The sequence below is a fragment of the Lycorma delicatula genome, chromosome 11, assembly GCF_047948215.1.
Source record: "Lycorma delicatula isolate Av1 chromosome 11, ASM4794821v1, whole genome shotgun sequence".
In the NCBI taxonomy this organism is placed as follows: domain Eukaryota; kingdom Metazoa; phylum Arthropoda; class Insecta; order Hemiptera; family Fulgoridae; genus Lycorma; species Lycorma delicatula.
The window spans coordinates 55741064-55764330 of record NC_134465.1 but is presented as its reverse complement, the minus strand read 5'-3'; the positions used below and the strand labels follow the sequence as shown (position 1 = coordinate 55764330).

General features: G+C 28.5%; 1 protein-coding gene across 2 annotated transcripts in view; it reads left to right on the top strand.

The window, feature by feature from the left end:
• Nucleotides 1-23267, top strand: part of LOC142332148 (E3 ubiquitin ligase Rnf121) — a 40411-nt gene that overhangs the window by 15924 nt on the left and 1220 nt on the right. Inside the window, exons 5-8 of one of the 2 annotated variants that reach the window (XM_075378414.1) lie at nucleotides 3000-3235; nucleotides 5806-5954; nucleotides 8482-8568; nucleotides 9600-9732. In XM_075378414.1, the coding sequence (XP_075234529.1) occupies nucleotides 3000-3235; nucleotides 5806-5926 (357 nt within the window). In that variant the 3' untranslated portion in view covers nucleotides 5927-5954; nucleotides 8482-8568; nucleotides 9600-9732. Of the gene's footprint in view, nucleotides 1-2999; nucleotides 3236-5805; nucleotides 5955-8481; nucleotides 8569-9599; nucleotides 9733-23267 lie in introns of those variants that run through there. The other variant, XM_075378415.1, reaches the window with a different exon arrangement.

The window sequence follows — 23267 nt, the reverse complement described above, 5'->3', positions numbered from 1 at the left end:
GTTTATAACTAGTTTAATCCTGGACTGTAGTAATTTGAAGGTTTTTTGTTTTCAGTCATTTGACTGGTTTGATACAGCTCTCCAAGATTTTCTATCTAGTGCTAATTGTTTCATTTTGGTATACCCCTACATCCTGTATCTCTAACAATTTGTTTTCCATATTCTAAACATTGCCTGCCTGCTCTGTTTTTCCCATCTACTTGCCTTTTCAGTATCAAAGCGACTATTCCAGGATGCCGTAAGATGTGATCTATAACTCTATCTGTTCTTTTAGCTAGATTATTCCAAATACTTCTTTCATCTTCAGTTTTCCACAAACCTCTTCATTCGTCATTTCATCCAACCATCTGATTTTTAACATTCTCCTATAGTACCACATTTTAAAATCTAATCTTTTCTTCTCAGGTACTCCAGTTGTCCAAGTTTCACTTCCATGTAAAGCTATGCTCCAAATATATACTTTCAAAAACGTTTTCCTGGCTTTTAAGTTAATTTTTAATGTAAGCAAATTATATTTCTGATTGAAAGCTATTTCGCCTGTGCTATTCAGTATTTTATATCGCCTTGCTTGATCTATCTTTAGTAATTCTACTTCTCAAATATCAGAATTCTCTTCTACCTCCATAGTCTTTTCTTACCCTATTTTTATATTCTATAGTTCATCTGCTTTATGTCTACTACATTTCAAGGTTGAAGCTACATTTGAAGGTTATGCATGGTTAAATATTATGGAATTCCTTGCATAATACACCAGTATTTTTATATTAAAATCTCCTAAGACTCATATTCTGTTTGTCAGTGATCCTACCTAAATATTATGAAGTGTTCACCAATCTATTTTTTCCTTTTCCTAATTGTTTTACAAGTTCAATGTCCACTTCTGATACAAATTTACTCACATAATAAAATTAATACACTTTCCTTGTAATATATATAACCTAACTAGATACACTTCTAATTTTATGTGATCTCTTTCAATTGATGACATAACTAACCGATTGAGAGTTATGTCTTTCACTCCTTGGCCATATTTAATCAATAATAATCCATTATAATGTATGTTAAGAAATGATAAAGAATTAAATGCGGTGTAGTATATATTATAATTTATGATCTATACTGTAAGTTGTCAATTTTCCTGAGCTTGAAATGTAAAATAAATAAAACTAAATTAACAATTGAAATTTCTTTAATAAATTACTTATCTTTAATTGTTCTTTTTATAAATATGGTCTGTTCTATGTCTACATTATTTAATTTTTGTAATTCTAATCTTACATCTTACTTTTTTTTATATTTAGTCATGACCTTAAGGATCATTAGATTAGCAACAAAATAACTTTTTCTGGTAGTGTTATTTCTCCTTCTACTCATCTCAAGAGTATGTTTTTATCTTTATGATTTGTGTAGTTGACATAAATTGAACCATTATTTATTACTGTTAGATGTAGTAATTACTGTGGATTCATACAAACATACCACATTATGTGTGAGAATGAGAGAGAAAAGAAAAACTAGGTACAAGAACAGTGTAATGAAAACATTTTGTAAAAAAGACAATCAGATATTACATCTGGTTGATAATTTGAATAAAATTTGTGATAAGGCCATTGAAATGGAAAGTAAAGTGGCTGTGATATGTTAAAAAAAAAAAATTAGACCAATATTTCATTTTATTCTGAGAGAATGAGCCAAATGCTATGGATATCTTGTCAAAAAGCAAAGAGATTTTACAGCATGAAAAGATTACACATCATGAAGCAGTGATGAAGTAAAAACTGTTGCTCCTGATTTGGAATATACAGTAGAAAAATTACTGGATGGTGATTAAAATTGTTATCACCACATAGAAAAAACATAACAGCACCAACATATTTAAAAAATAATCATGTAAAATGTGTAAGCCTTAAAATTTATGTTTAAAGTCTTAGACAAATAAATTTCCAACACTATTTCATTAAACTCGTGACTTTAAGATGTTTGAAATACTGAGATTTCACTTTTATTGGTATTGCAATTGCCTGAAAATATCCACATAAGAGACAAAATTAGCTTTTGAGATCTATATAGACACATAGGTATATTTAAATTATTTTTTTACATTCGTTGCTGTATTATATTTGTTATTGTTGTTCCTGCACTAGATAATTTTGAATACGAAAATTTACTCTTTCATTTTCTGCCGAATAAGGTTGATATAGAAATATGCATTATTTTTATAAACTTGGGCTTTGAATGAACTCAAAGTAATTCTCTCAGCTGTACTGTTATTACTTACTTTCATCCTGTATTCTAAGTATATTATGCTTATTCTGTTTTATGTCTTATGATTTTGTATTTATATCCATTAATTCCCTGATCAAAAATCATGCTTATCTTGCCATCTTAATCGCTAATTCTTATTATCTTATGATACACATGATCACATGGAGTATCTTATTTTTTAAGCGACTTTTTTTTATGATTAACTTTTGAATATTTCTCACCCAAAGATAAAGCTGGAAGAATATTTAACCTAAGAGAATCCTATCATATTGCATAAAAAATGAAGAGAAATGCATAAGACACATAGCTATAATTGCTGTTTTAGTATGTCTGAGATAATTTTGAAACATTTTTAAAAGTGCTTAATTGTGCATTAGGTATATTCTAGGTTGTTTATCACTGTAGTGTATTTATTTAAAAAAAAAAGAACAGTATACTGTCTAAACCAAGTAAATTTAAATAAGTTTAGAAAAAAAACTTTGGCGAAGTAATAAAGTCTTAGAGAAAGGTTTAGTGAATTAAAAAAAGAATCGGTACATTATTACGGTGTTCTTAGGTAAAAGAAAGAATTATACATCAAGTGGCTGAAACGCATCTTAAAATCTTTCAAAAGGTTAAGTTCAGGAAGTTTCTTGTTGTTTTTCATTTTTATAAACTATTAATTATTAATTATTGTTATTATAAATTATTTATTATTTAAAATAATTTTTATTTGATAAAGTTTTTTTTTACAGTATTACACTGCACAGGGAATTCCAACTAGACATCTTGAGCCTGGTGTATGTGCAGTTTGCGGTAACAGGTTATTAGTTCAGGAAAATGAAGAAGGTGTTCTAGAGAACACATATAAATTAAGCTGTGATCATGTATTCCACGAATTTTGTATTAGAGGGTGGTGTATCGTTGGTAAAAAACAGACTTGTCCTTACTGTAGGGAAAAGGTTGACCTTAAAAAGATGTTTTGCAATCCGTATCCTTTTTTTTATTTTAATTATTAATTAATAATTAATTATTATAATTTTTATTATAATCATTATTATATTTGTATGCATGCGTATGTGATTAGGTGAGAGAAGGCATGTGTGATTGTAAAATTAATTCTTTTCACTTACAGTTTTTGTGTTTTCTTTAGCAGAGACCTGTTATTTCATCAGAATCTTTTTTTCTACAATAAATAAATATATATATATATATAGGTATTATATATAATTGACCAACCTAAGTACAGAATAATAAATAAAGTTGGATGACACTTACCTTATTCCATTATACATGTAAAAGCGCTTTCGTGAATTTCTCACATCATCAGATTCATTACATTTCGTTTACAAATTATTCACATCAAATTACATATTAAAATTAAAAATTATTTTTTTTTATGTAGTATATATAAAAATTTTAAATAAAAATTGACTTATAGTGTCACTGGAAACAGCTATTCAAAATGCTTTCCTATTCCACCAGCACCTTGTCGCTATCTTCTTTGATATCAAGAAAGCATACAATATGGCCTGGCAACTTTGTATTCTTAACACCCTTAAAGAATGGGGAGTCAGGGCTGTATGCTTGCATTTATCAGGGGGTTTCTTAAATGACCGAACCTTCCATGATCATGTTGGAGATTCCTTATTGGGTAGCGTCACCTTGGAGAATTGAGTACCTCAAGGAAGTGTTTTAAGTGCCACCTTGTTTGCTATAGCCATCAATGTGTCCCGTAAGTGTTCCTGTACCATTCAGCTATACCAATTATGATGAAACTTTGATGAGCTGTTGTGCTCACACCTGTGAAGTTTTCTGTTTATTATAATGAATCTCATTTGGTGTTGTGCCATTTACTTTCAAAAACCATATAACTGATGATGAACCATTAGTGGTTGACCTTATAGTCAAATTCTGAACTACGGTTTGGCTAAGAACTAATTCACTACTTGTAGTTTATACGAGGTGTGATCAAAAAATACGGTGAATAATTTTTTATTAAAAAAAGTAATAAGGTTACATAGAATTCAATTTAATCTCCTTCAAAGTACTGTCCTTGGCTAGCAATGCACTTATCCCAATGTTGACTCCATGACTGGAGGCATTTCTGGAAGGCATCTTTCGGAAGGGCGTTCAGCTGCTCGGTCGTGGCTCTCTCAATGTCAGCAATGGTGTCAAAACGTTTTCCTTTAATCACAGTTTTAATTTTTGGGAAGAGCCAAAAGTCACATGGTGCTAAATCCGGTGAGTATGGCGAATGTGGTCAGATAGGAACACTTTTTTGGTCAAAAACTCGCGAACAAGAAGTGAGGTGTGACACGGCGCGTTGTTGTGGTGAAGAAGGAAGCCATTGGTCCATTTTTGTGGTCACTTTCTTCGTATGTTGTTTCGCAAACGTTGCAGTACACCCTTATAAAATTCAGAGTTTACAGTTGTTCCCCTTGGAACGAACTCTGTTCGCACTATGCCCTCACTATCGAAAAAAACAACGAGCATGACCTTGATGTTGGATTTTGACTGACGTGCCTTTTTAGAGTGAGGAGATGAACTGGTTTTCCATTGGGAACTCTGCATTTTGGTCTCAGGGTCATAGCCATAGACCCAACTTTCATCTCCAGTTACAATTTTGGCCGTGAAGTCCGGATCTGCATGAAGACGACCGATTTTCCTTCTGTTCATCACTCAAAAGTCTGGGAACAAATTTTGCACTCACTCGTCTCATTTGCAATTCATTAGTTAAAATGCTTTGAACGGATCCGTACGAGATGTAAGGTCTTCCGATAGCTCTCGAATAGTCATTCGCCTGTTTGAATGAACTATTGTTTCCACTTTTTGCACATTTTCAACTGTTTTTGAGGTTACTGGATGTCCCGCACGCTGCTCGTCTTCACCAGACTCATTTCCGTTTTTAAATCGGTCATACCACTTGTATACAGTCTTCAAAGTTACCACATTATCGCCGTACACCGATTCTAACATTTCGTGAGCTTCTTTGGCACTCTTTTGCAACTTAAAACAAAACTTAATGTTAATGTGTTGTTCAAAATCCATGTTGCGCGACAGACATGATAAACACAACCTCACTCTAGCGGCTCTGGCAGCTGACTGGCAACCTCGAACGTGTTACAACTTGTCCATGCCTGTCTCAGTTGATCATGCTATTGGACAAATTACAGCATATGGGTGTAGCGTCAGCAGTTGCCGCTATAAAAATTCATTCACCGTATTTTTTGATCACACCTCGTATATGATTTATCATTGTCAATTTGGAATATGCAATTTTCTAACATACTTCCTTCACAAGTTTAGAAATATATAAAAGCTTTACTGTTCAGCTGTTAAAATAAAGTTACCTGCTGCTATAACAACCTGTACTTTTTTACATATCTGCTTTTTTACTACACCTAAAATAGATATTTTTACAAAAAATAGATTTTATTACCATACTATTGTAATCTTTTTCTTTCTGTCTGTTTATTATCAGTGGATTTATATTATTATTTTTTTATTTATAAATACAGTTAAGTAATGTGTATTCCTTGACTTTTTTTTAAAATTCAGCTGGGAAAAACCTCATGTTTTGTACGGTCAACTATTAGATTGGATAAGGTGGTTGGTCGCGTGGCAGCCAGTTATATTAGGTCTAGTACAAGGTATTAATTACGTTTTAGGGTTGGAGTGACATAACGATAAAGTTAATAATAAATAAGGTGAGTGGTTTTAATTATTTTAAAGATTTTTTTTATTATAGTAATGTTTTAAGCTATTTGTAAAAAATGTAAATCTCTAAAAATAAATTAAAGAATTAGAGGATTTTTTTCTTGTCCTTCTTATTGATGTTACATCATATCAACTATTTAATATTTATGTTTGCATTAAAAGCAGATCTTAAAGTTTATTCCAAATCTGACAGCAATTGTCCCATCATTAGTAAAAATCTGTTTGTATGTATTCTGCAATTTCTTTTTTTGGAATTATTCCTACACCATTTATTCCTTCATATTACGTGCATAATACTTTGTATCATTGTTTATGTTTTTTCCTTCCTATCTCCTTTCACTTAGTATAATTATGTACATTCTGTTTGTTCTCATCTCCCTTTTTTTAACTTTCTAACACCTGTTTGCTTAAGTACGAGGGTTATTCAAATATAAACTGCAATTTTTCTGGGAGGACTGAGGAAAGACAGTGAATGTTGTGTGATGCTGTGGGTAGTTAGTTGGATATGTGTGGAGGAGTGCAACTGTCCAGCCACACCTATAGGTCATGTTTACATGTCGGTAGCAGAATGTCTGTGCATGAGGTACATCCACTGCACAGTGAATTATAATTCGATTTCTCACCAACAAAGTTATCAAATCCTCTGAAATTTTTACTCGACTTCAGGCACAGCTGGAAAATGTTACCCTGTTAAAACACAAGTGTTTAATTGGGCTAAAAAAATTTGGAAGTGGCTGTGATGCAGTGTACAATAAAAGTTACGAATGTCATCTGCAGACTAGCATCAGTAATGTCAACATTCAGGCTGTTAATGACCTTGTGGAAGGTGACCATCACTGAAATTGCTTCAGAGGTGTGCATACAATGTCATCAAGTACTTTTGGATACAGCAAAGAGTCGGCAAGATAGATTCCATGTCTTCTCACTGACGCACAGAGAAATTTCAGGAAAAATATCTGTCAGCTGCTTCTGAACTGCTTTGAGGAAGAAGGAGAGACATTTTTGAAGCATATTGTGTTCTGCAATGAAACGTGGACCTACCACTACACCCTGGAAAGGAAGAGAACAAGTATGGTGTGGAGAAAACGTGGAGAGGGGGCAAAAGATTAAGAAATGTTTGTCAGTTGACAGTTCTGGCAACTGTGTTTTGGGACTCAAAAAGTGTGCTATTGATTGATTTCCTGCTTGAATGAAAGATGGTAAGTGCAGCATACTACTGCCAATTATTGGATGACATCAGGGCTGCTTATTGTAACAAATCCGCCAGCAACCGATTTGCAACATCATCCTTCTTCACGACAGAGCACTGCCACATACAACAGCTAAGAATCACGTTAAACTCACTACAATTCATTGGACACCTCTTGAACACCCACTGTACAGTCCAGACTTGTCACCATATGATTTCTATATGTTTGGTTTGCTGAAAGAAGTTTAAGTAGAGGAAAGATTTGAAGATGATGTCACAGCTGTGCAGTTGGTTGTTGGGGTGCCATCTTGTTTTTTTTATGAGAGAATCAGGAAGTGAAGAAAATGTATTTCTGTTGAAGGAAACTACTTAGAAAAGGATTTATAGGACTTAGGAAAGAATTTATTTGTAATTTTATCTACGTAATATCAGTAAAGCTATATAAACAAATTACAGTTGATATTTAAATGAACTTTGATTATTCCATACGCATATTCATATTTTTTTTCCCCATCTCTTGCAGACTACTTAACAGGTAACTGTTACAACAGCTTTCAGGATGAATGGTGCATGCAAGCCTCCACCATTATCATCATGAAATTTGTGTAGTTTCTTAGTATGGGAAGTTTTTAAATTGTAATTGGCTAAAGTTTATTTTAACTGATTACAGTTTTCATAATTAGTGGAATTATAGTTATTATATAGTTTTTAAAAAGTTTATTTAAGAAAAATTCTAGGCCCAAAAATAAAAGATGGGCTTCAATTAAATGATGAAAGAAAACAAGAAAATATATTATAAAGTATTAAAAATTTTTAAGAAAATATTTTCTTAATGAATAATAATAGATTAATTTTTGATTTCTACAGTAGAAACAAAATTACACTGATTCACAGAAACAGAAAAAGACTTAGAGGAATTTGATATGTTTGCCAAAAATATTTAAGAAAAAGGTTGTAATTTTGAATTCCAGAAAATTTAAATAAAGAAAAGAAAGATCTCAGAAGAACATTGTGAAAGATTGAGAATTAAAATGTCAGAAATTAGAGAAAAATTTAAAATAAGGAATCTTAAATGTGACTCCTACTTGGCTGTAAAAAAATAAAATTTGAAAAATGATTAAGGCAATGTACAGACATAAAACTGAGAGCTAAATTTTTTTGAATACTTATGAAAATTTGGTTGCCTATGTCTAAAATATTTTGTTAGGTAGAATAATAATAGGGGCGTATTATAATTTATATTTAAGTTGTGAAATTGCATCTCATGTCATCGTATGATTGGTTTTGTAATCTAGTGATTAATGGCAATAATATTTTGTTTGTTTCAGATATAGACTGAAGTTACACAATGACCACATATATTTAAATTGAATTTATGATATTTTTTTTTTGGTTGCTTCAGGTATAAAGAACAGGTACCTTAGTTTTTTTTTGTTTTTTTATTGTATGTTAATTGTTTTGTATTATTTATATTGTTTTTTTTAATATTTATTTTTTGGATGCAAAATATTGATAGGACTGGATTATTATTGCAGTGCAATGTGTTAATTTTTAATTAAAGAAAGGAAAAACCTGGGAAATATTGTACATATAGAAATATGTAAAAGTCATATTATTGTGTAACCTAGATAAGTTATTGTTATATATATATTTTTAATTGCCCAAATTATTTATTTAGCTATATTATTTTGATTACAATGAAATTAAGACAAAAATTTAATTCCTGTATAGCTCATCTTGTTTAGTACATTAGAAGAATAAATCTTGAAGTTTCAGGCATGCCTGAATCTGAAAGCAGTACTTGCATATTAGCTGAAAATTTAAATGAATTCCTAAATATTTTACCTTAATCACAAATATTTTGTGTAATGATGACAGAGGAAAAGTATGTTAACCAAAACAGATCTGTCATTGTACAATATATACATTGTGTATACTAGTTACAGGATGCTGTTATTGATAAGGTATGAAATAATGTAAGCAGTCTTAAAAGAAACATTAATAACGTATAAACTGGTCATTGATGCTTTTTATTAATATTGTTACTGTTATAACTTAATAATTGTGAGCGACTTGACATGTGATAAATTATACTTCTAAAATTTTTGTTGTCATCAAAAACAAAACCCCATGCCATGCATGCTAGAGAAGGTTGTTTATGATAAAATTATTCACATAACCAATTATAATATGATTACTAAAAAATTTCTTATTTATCTGCCTGAGTTAATTAGGCAGGTAGCGTTAATAAGGCACTGTTTGTTTATTTTTAAGTATGTTTTTAAAAAATGGGGAATATAGGTTGGATAGATAATGTTAATTTTTCATCATATAATACAATAGATAAATACATACTCTTGTTGGTGGTAAAATATTATCTTGATTTTTCATAATTTATAGATAAATTATCAATAAAAAAATTTAACATTAATTTTTTCTTCTTCAGGTAAATGCCTCCATTATCTCTCCTTCAGGGGAAAAAACATTTGAAATTTGTGATTTTATCTTAATTTTAATTTGATTTTTATATATATTTATTTGTTATCATACATTGTGTATGATAATAATATAATATTAATTTTTTTTATGCTCTTTATTTTATCATTTTTATAGTCATTTATATATAAATAAAGTGCATAATAAACATTTTTTATATAAGTATTATTTTTGTGTATTTTAAAAAAAAATTATTTATGGTTTATATTAAAGATTATTACTTTGTCTTTTATTGCTCCTTTATGAAATTTGCAAATAAAAATAATTCTTGTTTAACCTTATGTATCTTTTGTGTTATGTAATGAATTATATTTGTAGTTTATATATGGTTTTACAAGTGAAGCTATACTATGCTTTAATGTATTTTAAATTTGCTTAAAAATCAATATATATATTTCCATAGAATTATTCATTCATAGACCATGCTGGCACTATGCTATGCTGTACTTGAGCACATAACAATGCAATGCACACATATGCAATGCTGTCCTTGAGTGTACGTAATATATACTACTTAACTTTTCAATATTGTTTAAATAAAATGCACTGGATTTTTGAATCAATTAAGGTTGAGTGTTCTAGAAGATATGTATTTAAAGGGGTTTATGTTGTCAATGTTATAATGATGTACATGTGTGTTTTTAAAATGTTACATGAAATTAAAAAGTGGATAGATTTTGCTTATGATGAAATATACACTGTTTACTTGCTTGGATTAGATTATGTAATGGTAAATATTTATATATCATCTAATATTGAAATTAACATTTTTTTGAATCATTGGAATTGAATTATTTTGTTACCAGTAATAACGTAGTTCTTGACATTAATAACAGTAATAACACAAGTATTGACATTTAATTAGAGCTCTCTAAAAGTAATTTCTAAAGTATATGAAGAGGATTTAGTATATGTTCAGCAAATATTCTGCTCACAACAATCGTGTATTTATTATGTGATATAATTCTTTTACATAGAAATTATAAAAGTATTGAAAATGGAGTCATATATAGACCTTTTAATGTTGATTTATAAACACAATTTTATATTTTAGCATTTTAAGCAAAATGCAGCTTTTATTAAGATCATAACATAATTATTCATTGTGTAGATCACATCCAAAATGATTACAATGAAATTGTAAACCATACGGTAAGAGTCTCGCAGATAACAAAATGATACTGATATCAAAAAAGGTGAAAGACTACATTTCTGTTATAAAAATTGTTATTAATTTAGAATTTTTTGTAAAAAGAAATACATGTTTAATGTACAGACAATAGATATACAATAATAGATAATAAAAAATGTTTAAACTTTCCATATAATAGGCAAAAAAAATAAAAATTTGTTATAAAACTCTTACCGGCCCGATTTCATTTGTTAGACGAACTCATATAATTAGCATGGGTAATCAAAGTCATTACCACAGTTTTGATTAAATTTGACAATTATAAATTTACTGCCACAAATTTATCATCTATTAGCATTTATATTGCATGTTGACTTATTAGTGATTCAACATCTTTTCTTCACTTACATATTTGTTTTGAAAGTAATTTTCACCTTATATCTCACTATGATTCTTGTTGTCTTTATTTTAAGTATTCAACATTATTTCAAGTTTTTAACATTTCAACATGATGAAAATTTGATTTTTTCATTGAATGTATGTTTTAACACAATACTTTTACTAAAGGATATAAATAGAAGAAATCAAGTAAATGCGTTTTGAATTACTTTCTTTCATATTCTGATCTTTTTCTATAGCAACAAATGTATTGATTATTTATTTACCTAGCCTTACTTCATTAATTACCGTATTTTTTATGTATAAAAACAATAAAAATACAATTTTGTGTAGTTTCTTAAAAATGTACATATCACAGTTACAGAAATAATACAATTCATATCTATCTATTCATTGTTTAATAAATGAAACTGGGCCGGTAAGAGTTTTATAACAAATTTTTCTATTTTGTTTTTATGATATAGAACGTTTAAACATTTTTTATTATCTACTATTGTACATCTATTGTCTGTTTATATAGCATGTATTTCTTTCTAAACAAAATTCTAAATTAATAACAGATTCTGATAATAGAAATGTAGTTTCTCACCTTTTTTATCTGCAAGACTCAACCATACAATTTACAATTTCATTGTAATTTTGTTTGATATCACTGCGTTTTGTTAGATTGTTCTTTTATTTTTTTTTATGAATTACTGATTGTTATCTTACGAATTTATTATTAAAATTTATTGCCTTTCTAGAACAAACAAATATACATCTTTTTTTAATTTTTTGACCAATTTGTTAATAGTCATATCATTCACTTCATACCATATTTTTCCTTTTTATAATGTAACTAGTTTAATGACTTTCACAAATTAAAGATTCGTAAATGTGATATTGTAATGATCGTGATGTAATATTGCACTTTTTTTTCTGTTTAGCCTCCAGGAATTACCATTCAGGTATTACTTCAGAGGATGAATGAGGATGATATGTATGAGTGTAAATGAAGTGTAGTCTTGTACAGTCTCAGTTCGACCATTCCTGAGATGTGTGGTTAATTGAAACCCAATCACCAAAGAACACTGGTACCCACAGTCTAGTATTAAAATCGGTAAAAAAGTAATTGTCTTTACTAGAACTTGAACGCTGGAACTCTCAACTTCCAAATCAGATAATTTGGGAAGGCGTGTTCACCACTAGACCAACCCAGTGGGTTAAATATATAAATATTGCACTTATTACTTTGTAAGTGTAACCCTTGATTTTTATCGTATCCGTGGACACACTTTTTGTATTATTATTATTAAATGAACTTTTTTTTATTTCTCCATCAGTTCTAATTCTAGATAAAAAAGTTTTGTATGCTACCTAGCAGAGTGATTCGTATCACATTTTTGTAACACTTTCCTACTGTTCATGTTTTTTATGTTTTATTAGCAATTTAGCAGCTATAATCTCTTATAAACTAATATTTTTATGGTTTTTTTTAATGAAGTGACGGTAATTAAAAAAATTGTTTCATCTTCAGTATTTTCATTTACATAAGAGCATTTACTATTAAAACAAGCCGTAGTATATTTTCTTTTAAATTTTATTATTTCAAGTACATTGTCATTCAAGTTTTTGTATGCTATCTAGTACTATCAAGTACTGCTATCTAGTGGTGCGATTCATAAAGTTACTTTTTTGAGGAAAAGTGTGACATATTCGAGTCCCGCAGTTCATCGAATGGAAGAAAAAGACTTTTTGTAATAAAATTCGAGGTATTTTTTGAAAGTATTGTTTATTAAAAATCTAATTGAACTGAAATAAAATGTTTTCATGCTTATTTTTTTAATTTTTCCCCCATTTTAATTTCACTTTTAGGTTAGGTCATGTTTAGAATTATAAACATAGTTCGTTGACTTCGCCGTGCCGTCCAGTTCTTCTGCAGACTATTACTGGCGAAGTTCAAACAAACTTCTGAATTAGGGATGGTGGGTTTGCTATTTTAAATGTAACAAATAAAATTCTAGCATTTGCATTAGGGCAGATATTATAAAAGAATATAGTATGGTAGAATTCTTTGAAAATTTGTAAAATGATCATAAATTTAAATTATATAATTACTGCATAATATTGTATTTTAAAAATAATTTTATTTTATTATGAGTTATTGATTTTAGAGTTTTTATTATTTAGAAAAAAAAGAGCATTTGCACTGATGTTAAATTTTGCCCATCAAAATGTGTAAAAGAATTGTTTGCCATCGATATAATGGCATTTATTTTATTTTAACTACTGTAATTCTATGGTAAAATATTTTCTTTTATCTCTGCTTTACAAAGGTAACCATTCTAAATAAAATGTATAAAGGCCTTATAAATTTTGAAGAAACAAAATTTACATTTATTTTTCTTTTACACTGGTAAAAATAATTTTATTTTATTTTAACTGAAAAATGCTGGATGAAGTAGACCTTTGAAAGTGTTCCACCAAGTTGGTGATTTTAGCTTTTTAAAAATTTTTCTGGTGGATAATAATAATAATTGTATTGATTGTTTTGAAAACTGCTCGATTCCTAAATCTAACATTATTCTGGAGATCATAGTATAAAAGTGGCAATAAATATCCAGAATTTTCTTAGATGGTTATTATTAGATGATGATGATGATGATGATAATAATAATAAAGAATGAATTGATTTAATTTTTTTATTATTCATAATTTATTTTTTATAATGCAATGAAAAACTCTTTGGACTTAATCATTTTCAAAAGTAATGGTTATTCATCTTTGTAAAACAATTTAAATAAATAAATTTTAATTTAGACATTACATGTGAAACCCTTAGACACACCCAAAGCAATGGTCAATAAAAGTGTATTTTATTGATCATAAAAACAAAAATTTTTAATGATCAGCTGTTTGAAAAAAAGACATTACTATTCGTCATATAATGTTATCTCTAGTCACTTATTATTTTCATGTGAAACTCTAGACACAACAATAACAAAAAAAATAATATCACAAAAGTCAATAAAAGAAACAAAAATTTTATAACCAATCTTATAAAACAAAACAATAAAATTATTAAATCTTTGATGTGTTAATCGGCACTGCATTTATCACTGCTTCCTTTTTCATTTTCTGTTGCTTTCCATTATATCATCGTAAAAGTCTCTGTGTTCATGTAGTACATACTTTCAAAACATAAAAAAAGGAAGATAAAGCGAGATGAACTTTTTATCTTTCAAAAATTTCTTGCCATATATCTCAAAGACAAAGCATTGTGTTTATAAAATTTATGCCACCAGTTTCAGTAATTTTTTGAAAAGTTATTTTGTATATATTTAACTGTGAATCAACTATTTGACTCTGCAATGAGTTTAGCATACTGCTCTGGTGGATGGTACACTCTGTCACAACTTTTTACATTTTCTTTTTATTATTGTAAATTCCCTATTGCGTGGAAGAAAACTGTAACCACGGACAGGAAAGTATTGATGTATTTTCTTAAATTTGTTGGTTGCGGCCAAATTTAACAATAACCTTATGACAGTGTTGTTACGGTTCTGCAGAGTACATACTTCATTTGGACTTTTGCGAGCAACACTCTCATGATAAAGATAAAAAGATGACTCATCAGTTTTCATATTTTTAATACCAAATACATAAACCCACAGTTACCTGAAATAAAAAAACTTCCTGTATAGGAATTTTAGTTAATGTAGATTTTGCACGTAGTCAATTGTAATTCCCAAAACATTATCATATTCTTTAGATTTACTTTGAACTTCCTTCATGACAGAATAAAATTATTTACTTATTCTGATATGAACTAACTTTTCAGCAGTCGCTACTCTCTTAGCAACATCATTAAGTTACTGGTTTTTTTTATTGTTCAACTCAACAACTCACATTTTCCACATCTTCCAAAATGAAGATTAAAATGTTATTTAAATATTTTATAATAAAAGTATACTTAACATTTAAATCTGGATACTGTTGTTTAAAAAGGTGGTGCATTATTTTCAAATTTAAGTTTGAATTTAAACTGGAATTTTTTCCGATCAGAACTTTGAATATGCTCAACAACTTTGTCATATATACTACTGTCTAAAGTGCACCGACTCTCTCCTGTTTACCTCTTCCATCTACAGGGGTTTTACCAAGTGCAAGTAATTCACAAATCCACCTAACTTTACCAGCTGTTATACCTTGCAAGTTTATTAATGCTGTTTTACAAGTTCTCAGTCGCCCTGTTGATGTATTTACAAAATATTTATAAGAAATGTCAAGATTTTGGTTTGTCAGAAAGAGGAGGCCTCTTACATTCAACAACAAACTTTTCTATCAGTCCTTGGAGAAACATATCTTGAATATCTTCTGATTACATATTATTTAACTTAGCTATTATTTGTGCTTTTTCATTATCATGTAATTTACTGAATCATTTCAAAGAACACCTACAGTCATTATAGCAGGCAGTGAATTGCTGTGTATATAAGGTGATTACAATTATTTTATTTATTGCAGTAATTTTGATAGTCTCTGGCAGAGTGTAATACCTTTTACTAGCACAATTTGAAGTGAATAACAATGCCCTCATTTAGTCAAAACACTTTAGTCACATTTTACATAGATATAGTTTCATCTCAACAAAAGAATAGTTTTACAATGTATTTGTATTTTTGTGTTATCCAAAACACTAGATAAAGAAAATTATTAAAAAAAAAATAGTTTGCAATTAATAATAATCAGTGATAGCAATTTTCATTAAGTTGGCAAGTTGATTTGTTTCTATAATTAAAAATTATTGATTTTTTTTACTGTTTAATTTCTGCTTATCTAATAATTTTTTTGGTAATTATTTAGAAAGATGACTGGTATTCAGAAGTCAATCATTTTGGATTTTGTTGTTATGGTCATCATGTTAATCATCAATAAACAAGAAAAAAATGTCATTTTACCATATTTTTAAAAAAAGTATCAATATGACAATCAAAATCATAATCTCGGCAAAATAAAAAATTAAAAATTTCAAGATAATGTTCTTTTCTTGTGCCATAACAAGCTGTATTTGCATGTGTAATTCTTCATATTCTCTCGAAAGTCTGTGTGTGTGCACCTATGTCATGATGCATAAAATCATATCGGTGACTGACAGTCAAGACCTCATTTTCACCTCCCTAATGGCGTTGAATTCTTATCTACCCATGACATGTGTATCTCCTGACAAAAAGTTGTCCAATTGGTAATAATAGTGGAGGACATATCTTGCTTTAAAAAATTTTGCCAGTGGAGACAAATGATCAAATAAATAAGCGATGAATTTACACTGTATTCTAAGGATATGAGCATATTCTCAAACCAGGTAACCTTCAATACACTCATTTGTAAGTTGCAACACACTTTTATGCATTTGTGATGAGCATTCATGCGTACATGAACGTAAAAGCCTCTTTTGTTCGCCACATCATGGATCACTTTTTCCCTGTTAAATAACTCTGTAACAAATCTTTATTATTGCAGATTTTGAGCAACTTGTTTAATTTAATGTTAACATTTCATTACAGTCCAACAAACACATTTCATTACAATTTTAACTGAAATCAGTCGAAGTATATTTAAGAATGAAACAGTAAAAATTGTCTGTATTGAATGTTTATTATCCGGAAAAGTGATTATCTCTTTTCAGATATTATCATCTGAATGTTTTTTATTAAGTATTTTTAAAATAAATTGTTTTTTTGTAAACATTTTACAGAAAAATAAAAATTTTAACACAAGAGAATATTGATACAAATTCAAAACATTACCCTCGCCTTTACAGGAAGTGATTTTATGATTTTTCATTTTAAAATCTTTATAAGTCAAAAACTACTATAAAGTGACACTTTTTATTTATTTAGGCTGTATACAAAAAAGACAAATAATTGGTGTAAATACACAGATGTAGAGATAAAAAAAACACAAAAAGGTCTTTTAGGTTTGTACACAGGTTTAAAAACACAAAAAAAGAATCTGGGTTATTCAAGAAATTTATATCTAAAACTTGTATACTAAAAATATTGTTATCGTTGTTTATAACACTTATGTGATTTTGCTGTATTACATCATCAGATTTAGTTTGTTTTCTTTATTAAACTATTTTTTATTAACTCAATTTTATTCTTTTTTGCTTTATATATTCAAATCTTTTAATTTTCATGGTAGAATGTTTTGAATTTTAGTACTAATAAATTCAAAATTCTTTCGCCCAACCATTTTATAACATTTAGGTAATATTATATTTTTATATCTGTTGTTACTATGACTTTTCCTGAAATTAATTTTTAATTTCTCATACATGCTATTTAGACTAAAAAGGAATAGATTTTTTTTACTATAAAATATTTTCTTGTTTGTAAATTTTGTATACACCTTTATTTCTACAAAAAATTACTCTGATTATCCTTTTTCGTGTATATTTTGTTATTTTCTATTACCTTAGCATATGCTTCACCCAAGGTGTTAATTATATATCTTATTATTGATTCAAAGAGTGTATATAATATTTTAAGCTGATCAAGTTGTAGAGTGTTTCGTAATTTAGCTAAAATATATAAGTATACATTTTTTACAATATATTTTATATGCATTTACCATTTTAAGCTTACATGTGTGTGTGTGTGTGTGTGTATATATATATATATATATATATTCCCAAATATTTGATTTGCCTTGTGATACTACTGTATTTTATTATAGTTGGATTGTTTTCAATCTATTCATCTTTAATTTCTAGATATACATATAAAACATGTGCGATATTTAAACATAGATCTTAAATATTTTAAAAATAAATTGTTTATTACAAACATTTTTCCATCGGTGAAATTAATATTTGTGCACCCGTTTTATTATCTGTATTTGTTTAATCAAACTAAGCAAAATAGAATGAATTAGCGTGTTTAACCATAATGTGGTATATAATTCTTGTCAACCTTTAATAGTGTTAAATGAAAAATGTTTTCAATTATTTTCAGTAAAATTGATTTGTATATGAAAAAAAAGAGAATGTTAAGGGCTTATTTAGTGATGTAAATAAATAGAAGGTTTGGAATATATTAACACATGATTGTACTGTTTTAATTTGTTTCAGTATTTATTTAATAGTGTTATATGAATTAATCACTTTTTCAAAATAAGGGTGTTTCTAAAAGGATGCAACCCCTTTATTTTCAACATGAATTTATTACAAAAATATTAATGTTAATTAAATACTATAACAATATTCAAATTACCTTTAATAACTTTACAATAGATGTTCAAAATGATTTTCTCTGATCCCAATGCAGATTTGTACACATTTCATAATATTTGCAGCCACTTTTTATAATGTTTGAAATATCTTACTTTCAATCTTAGCCTTCAATTCATCAAGTATATAAGGATTGTTCTTAAGAAACTACACTTTTTAAATACCCAAAGGAAAAAGTCTGCTGGTGTAAGATCTGGGGATCTTCGAGGCAACAACCTATTTTGATATAAAATGATAACCAAAAAATTCCTGAAGCATACCCAGTGTTTCATTACCAGAATGACGTGTTGCGTTATCCTGCTGGAACCAATATTCTCATTCATGTAAATCTAATATGTCAATAAATCGTTTGATTAAGTTGTAATAAACCACACCATCTACAGATTTGTCAAAAAATAAAGGCCCTATTACACAACGCCGAGAGATTGCACACCAATTTTATGTGTGTGTAATGGTCATTCATTGAAAATGTGAGGATTTTCAGCGCTCCATATTCGGCAATTTTGGTTGTTAATGTAGCCATCCGAATAAAACTCTTGTCTTGTCACTGAAATAACACGATCCAAAATTTCAATACCACTCATCAACAAGAGAACGAAACCAATTACAATACTTTAATTATTTTCCGCAGTCTACTGCTTCCAGTTCTTGAATGACATCATTGCGACTGTAATTATTTACTAGCCCCGAAAGCTGTAGATAGCGAAAGCTCAGCCCATGAAGATAACTTTCTGATTGATTTTCTGGGCAACCAAGTCAAATGTTCTTTCACTTCCTCCAGAACTTCTGTTGTTAACAATGATATGGTCAACCTGTGCTTTTCCGATCATGTACACTGCTAGTCTCACAAAATTTATTAACCAAACACGATATTGTTGACATATTAGGAACTGAAGAATTGGGAAATTTTATCCAAAACTTGTCTTTCACTTGTTCGTAAGATTTATACACACAGTAAGTCTCAATAATAAACACATGTTCATCCTTGGAAAATTTCATAGTTAACACAATAGAGACAAATTTATACTGGTATAGCACTAGTGCATCATAAAAAGGACATTTTAACTGTTACAAGCTGCTAACCTTGAGTATAGTGTTACAAACTGACGTGTAGAGAGAAATAAACTTTACCTATGTATGTGTCTACCTTCTTAATCTTAGGGTTAAGTCCTTTTTGAAACACCTAATATAGTATATATAGCAGATTATAGTTTTAATGTAGAAACATAGAGTCAAAGTGCCGATCTCCATACCAGAGTGGTAGTATCTTGGTCTTTAATCAGGAGGTCCCAAGTTTACAATCAGGCATTCTTCATACACAACAAAATTCTCACCTTTTCATGCACAACCTTACGTGGTGGTTAATTCTTCAAGCAAAAATGAACATTACATTGCATAGCATGTCTTCACTTGTGAAACCAGTTCAGGAATTATTTTTAATTAATTCTTAGCGGTGGAATGTAATTATATATTTATTTTATACACAGTATTTTTGTAATTGGTTTTATACTTAATACAGTTTTTGTGTTTATTTAAAAAAATAATTATGTTCATTAAGATTAATCTTTATTAATAAAATATTTATTTGTTCTTATTTTTTTTATTTTACTTTACTTTTTTTTAATTCTTAATATTGAATATTTATAAAGTGCCTTATTAGGCATAACAGTTTTTACATCAGACAGTTTTTACTATAATTATTCTTTATATTATCTAATTTATACTTGTTTTAATAAATATTATATGTTAATTGCTGTCTTCTATTAAGTAATTAAATTTCTTGTTGTCATGTATCAGTTGTTTAGATTATATTATTATTAATTAATGTAGATATTTTGTGCATCCTTATATCAATTAGTAAAGTAATTCATTAGTAATTCAGTAATTGAACTACCTTGTAATTCATACCTAATCTGAACTGACCAGAAATTATTGTTAATATTCGTTCTTATTTACACCTACAGTATTGAATTTTCTTATTCCGTTGTTCTGTAATAGAGTATATTCTTAACCTCTTTGTGCGTGAATTATGAAATAGTTGAAATAAAAATTTTCTATGTGATTTTCTGATTGCTAGAGCCCACCTGGATACAAACAAATTTTTTTCAATTTTTGTACAAAATAACAGACAACGTTGTCATATGACACCTGCATGCAATAAGAAATATAAAAAAAATTCAAAAGTTATCTGGAAAAACGTATGTTTTTGGTAAAAAAAAATATTCACTTTTTATATAAAATTTCACTTTCCAAATCATCATCTGATGAACTGTATAGTTTGTTTTCCAATTCAGAAGGATTAAAATCACCTTCACTTCTGTTGCTCTCTTAGAAATGTATAGATGGCTGCATCATCCAAGATATTATCATCCATTTCTAAAATGAGAAAATAAACAAAAAGTAAAACAATAGTAACCGTATTATTTTAAACAGTGTACATATGCATATAAATCTATAACTGATTGTAATTTAACTATTCTAATATCATAAATGGCATCTGTGGAATATACAAATACAGAAAATAACTTTTCGTATCACATATGTAGTCTTATCTCTATAAAAAAAATCAGGAAATTTCAGGTAATCTATACTCAACAGCAGTGACTTGACAGGAATAAAAATTGGCAAGAAATAGGCAACATGGTTTAGGGTTTGTCTGATTGGTTAGACCTGCCATCTATGATCCTCTGAATATACTACGACGAGGTTCATCTGATCAGAGTACATTTACTAGTTACTAGTAGAAGATATATGAAATACTAGACCGTGTCAAATGACACAATCATGCATGAAGAGGTTATAAAAATTCTTATATAAAATTTTAATTTTTTTTTATCTTAAATTATTTATAGTAGTGAAATATTTTTGGAGAAGTAAATGAGTAAATTTTTTATATAAACTAATCACTCTCCAATAAAGTGTTATAGTTTTCCAAAATTTACAAATTAGCTTTTAATAATAAATTTGGTGTTTTAGTATCCACAAGAGAGTTGCTTTTTTATATTTCTGCTGAATATTTTCCATTAAACTTGTGTTACTTCAACCTAATCAGTTTAGCCTATTTGAGCTGGAGGAGATATCCCATCTGCCTCATTTGTCAATCTATGCAGGTTACAAGTTACACGTGTTAAATTATAAAGATTAACACATACTGGAATTCAATAAAGTAATGAAGATAGAAGAATTTGTTCCATGTAATTCAGCTAATTTGTAATTCTTTAGTAATTATTAAATTTTACTATAAACTAGCAAGGATATCTGTACTTTAGATATGATATTTTAAATCTAATTTTGACTTAACCGTATTTATACCGAAGATAAAAATGTATGTTTATGTGAAATAACAGGGGAAAACTTGTCAGATTATAAAGAAAATTCTTTTCTATTATATAATTAATAAAGAATCACCTACGAGCACATCAAAATAGCAAGTTTAATATAAAACTTACCAATTTATATAATAAACTTTTTTAACCTATGGATTGATAATCAGTTATTTTAAGTTATGCATTACCATCATTACATACAAAATCTTATAGTTTTCATGGCCAGTTGAATTAAATAGTAGTTACAGTTAAATAAGTATTAAACAAGTATGTTGATCTAAATAATTTACCCATTCACAATTTACTTGTTCATTCATAGATTTGTGTTTATTTTTATAAGTTTAACGTTTTTCCAAACATAATATTATTTAGTTTTAAAGGTACTGTTGAACAAAATGTGAACACAAACTTTGCAAATAATTTGTAATTTATGAACTATATCCATGTCCATCAACATACTGACCTTTGAGGTAGTATGTGGAGCAAAACCGTGTGTATGGATATAGGCATTCCTAAATAGCATGAATTCATGGAAGAATTTATCATCTGAGTAGGTTTATAAATTTTCTGTTTAGATTTTGAACATTGTTTAATACAATCTGATCATAGATTGCTAAACGAGACAAATTACAGAAAATCAGTTTTAAGTAATAGCGAGACTTGCTTGGTACCTTGCGTGCAAGTTTTGAAATCTCTGACTTTTATACAGCAGAAGCTGAAGTCTAGGCCTATAGTTTTGAATGACTTAAGTTTTTGTTTCTGCCATTTGTTCTGAGCAAAAATAATTTTCTATTTCCTCACTAGTGTGGTTTCACGGTCAAACATTTCATCTAATTTGACTTAGTCCTGTTTTTTATTGCAATTTTTATAATTTTGAATGATGAGAGCCCCTACATTGTTGGCTGAATTTCTGGTTTCTTTTATAAAATTGTAATTCACATTGCATTTAGAAAAATTTACTTCGATGAGTAAAGATTGCACAAAATTTGTTTGCCCTGGTGGCAGAATCTACACTGGAATGTATGAACAGTGTGTTCATAGAAGGTTGTCGCATCCATCAGATTGAAGAGTGTGAGCAAAATATTCTTTTTAGTTGCAGCACTGTCTGCTTAAGTCAGTGAAGAATTTGTGCATTCTCATTTTAAGTACAATACTTCAGAAGAAAGATTTTGTATACGCATTGTGACGACATACATCATCAGATCATTTTCATATTATTTTTAGATTACTCCATATTTGTTACTTTTTGTCAGTGTGTTACGAGGTTATAATCAATATTTGAAAAAGTTTTACTTTATTTTAATATAAAAGTTTAAAAAATCTTTGTTTAAAAACCTCTTAGTTTTATAAATACATTATTATAAAATTTACTGTACGATAAAGATTTATTATGATTTAAATATTTTGTTTAATTTTTTTGTCTGCTAATAGAACTTCAAGGACCTCATAAATATTATTTCATGTAGTATTTCTTTTTCTTCCAAAAGT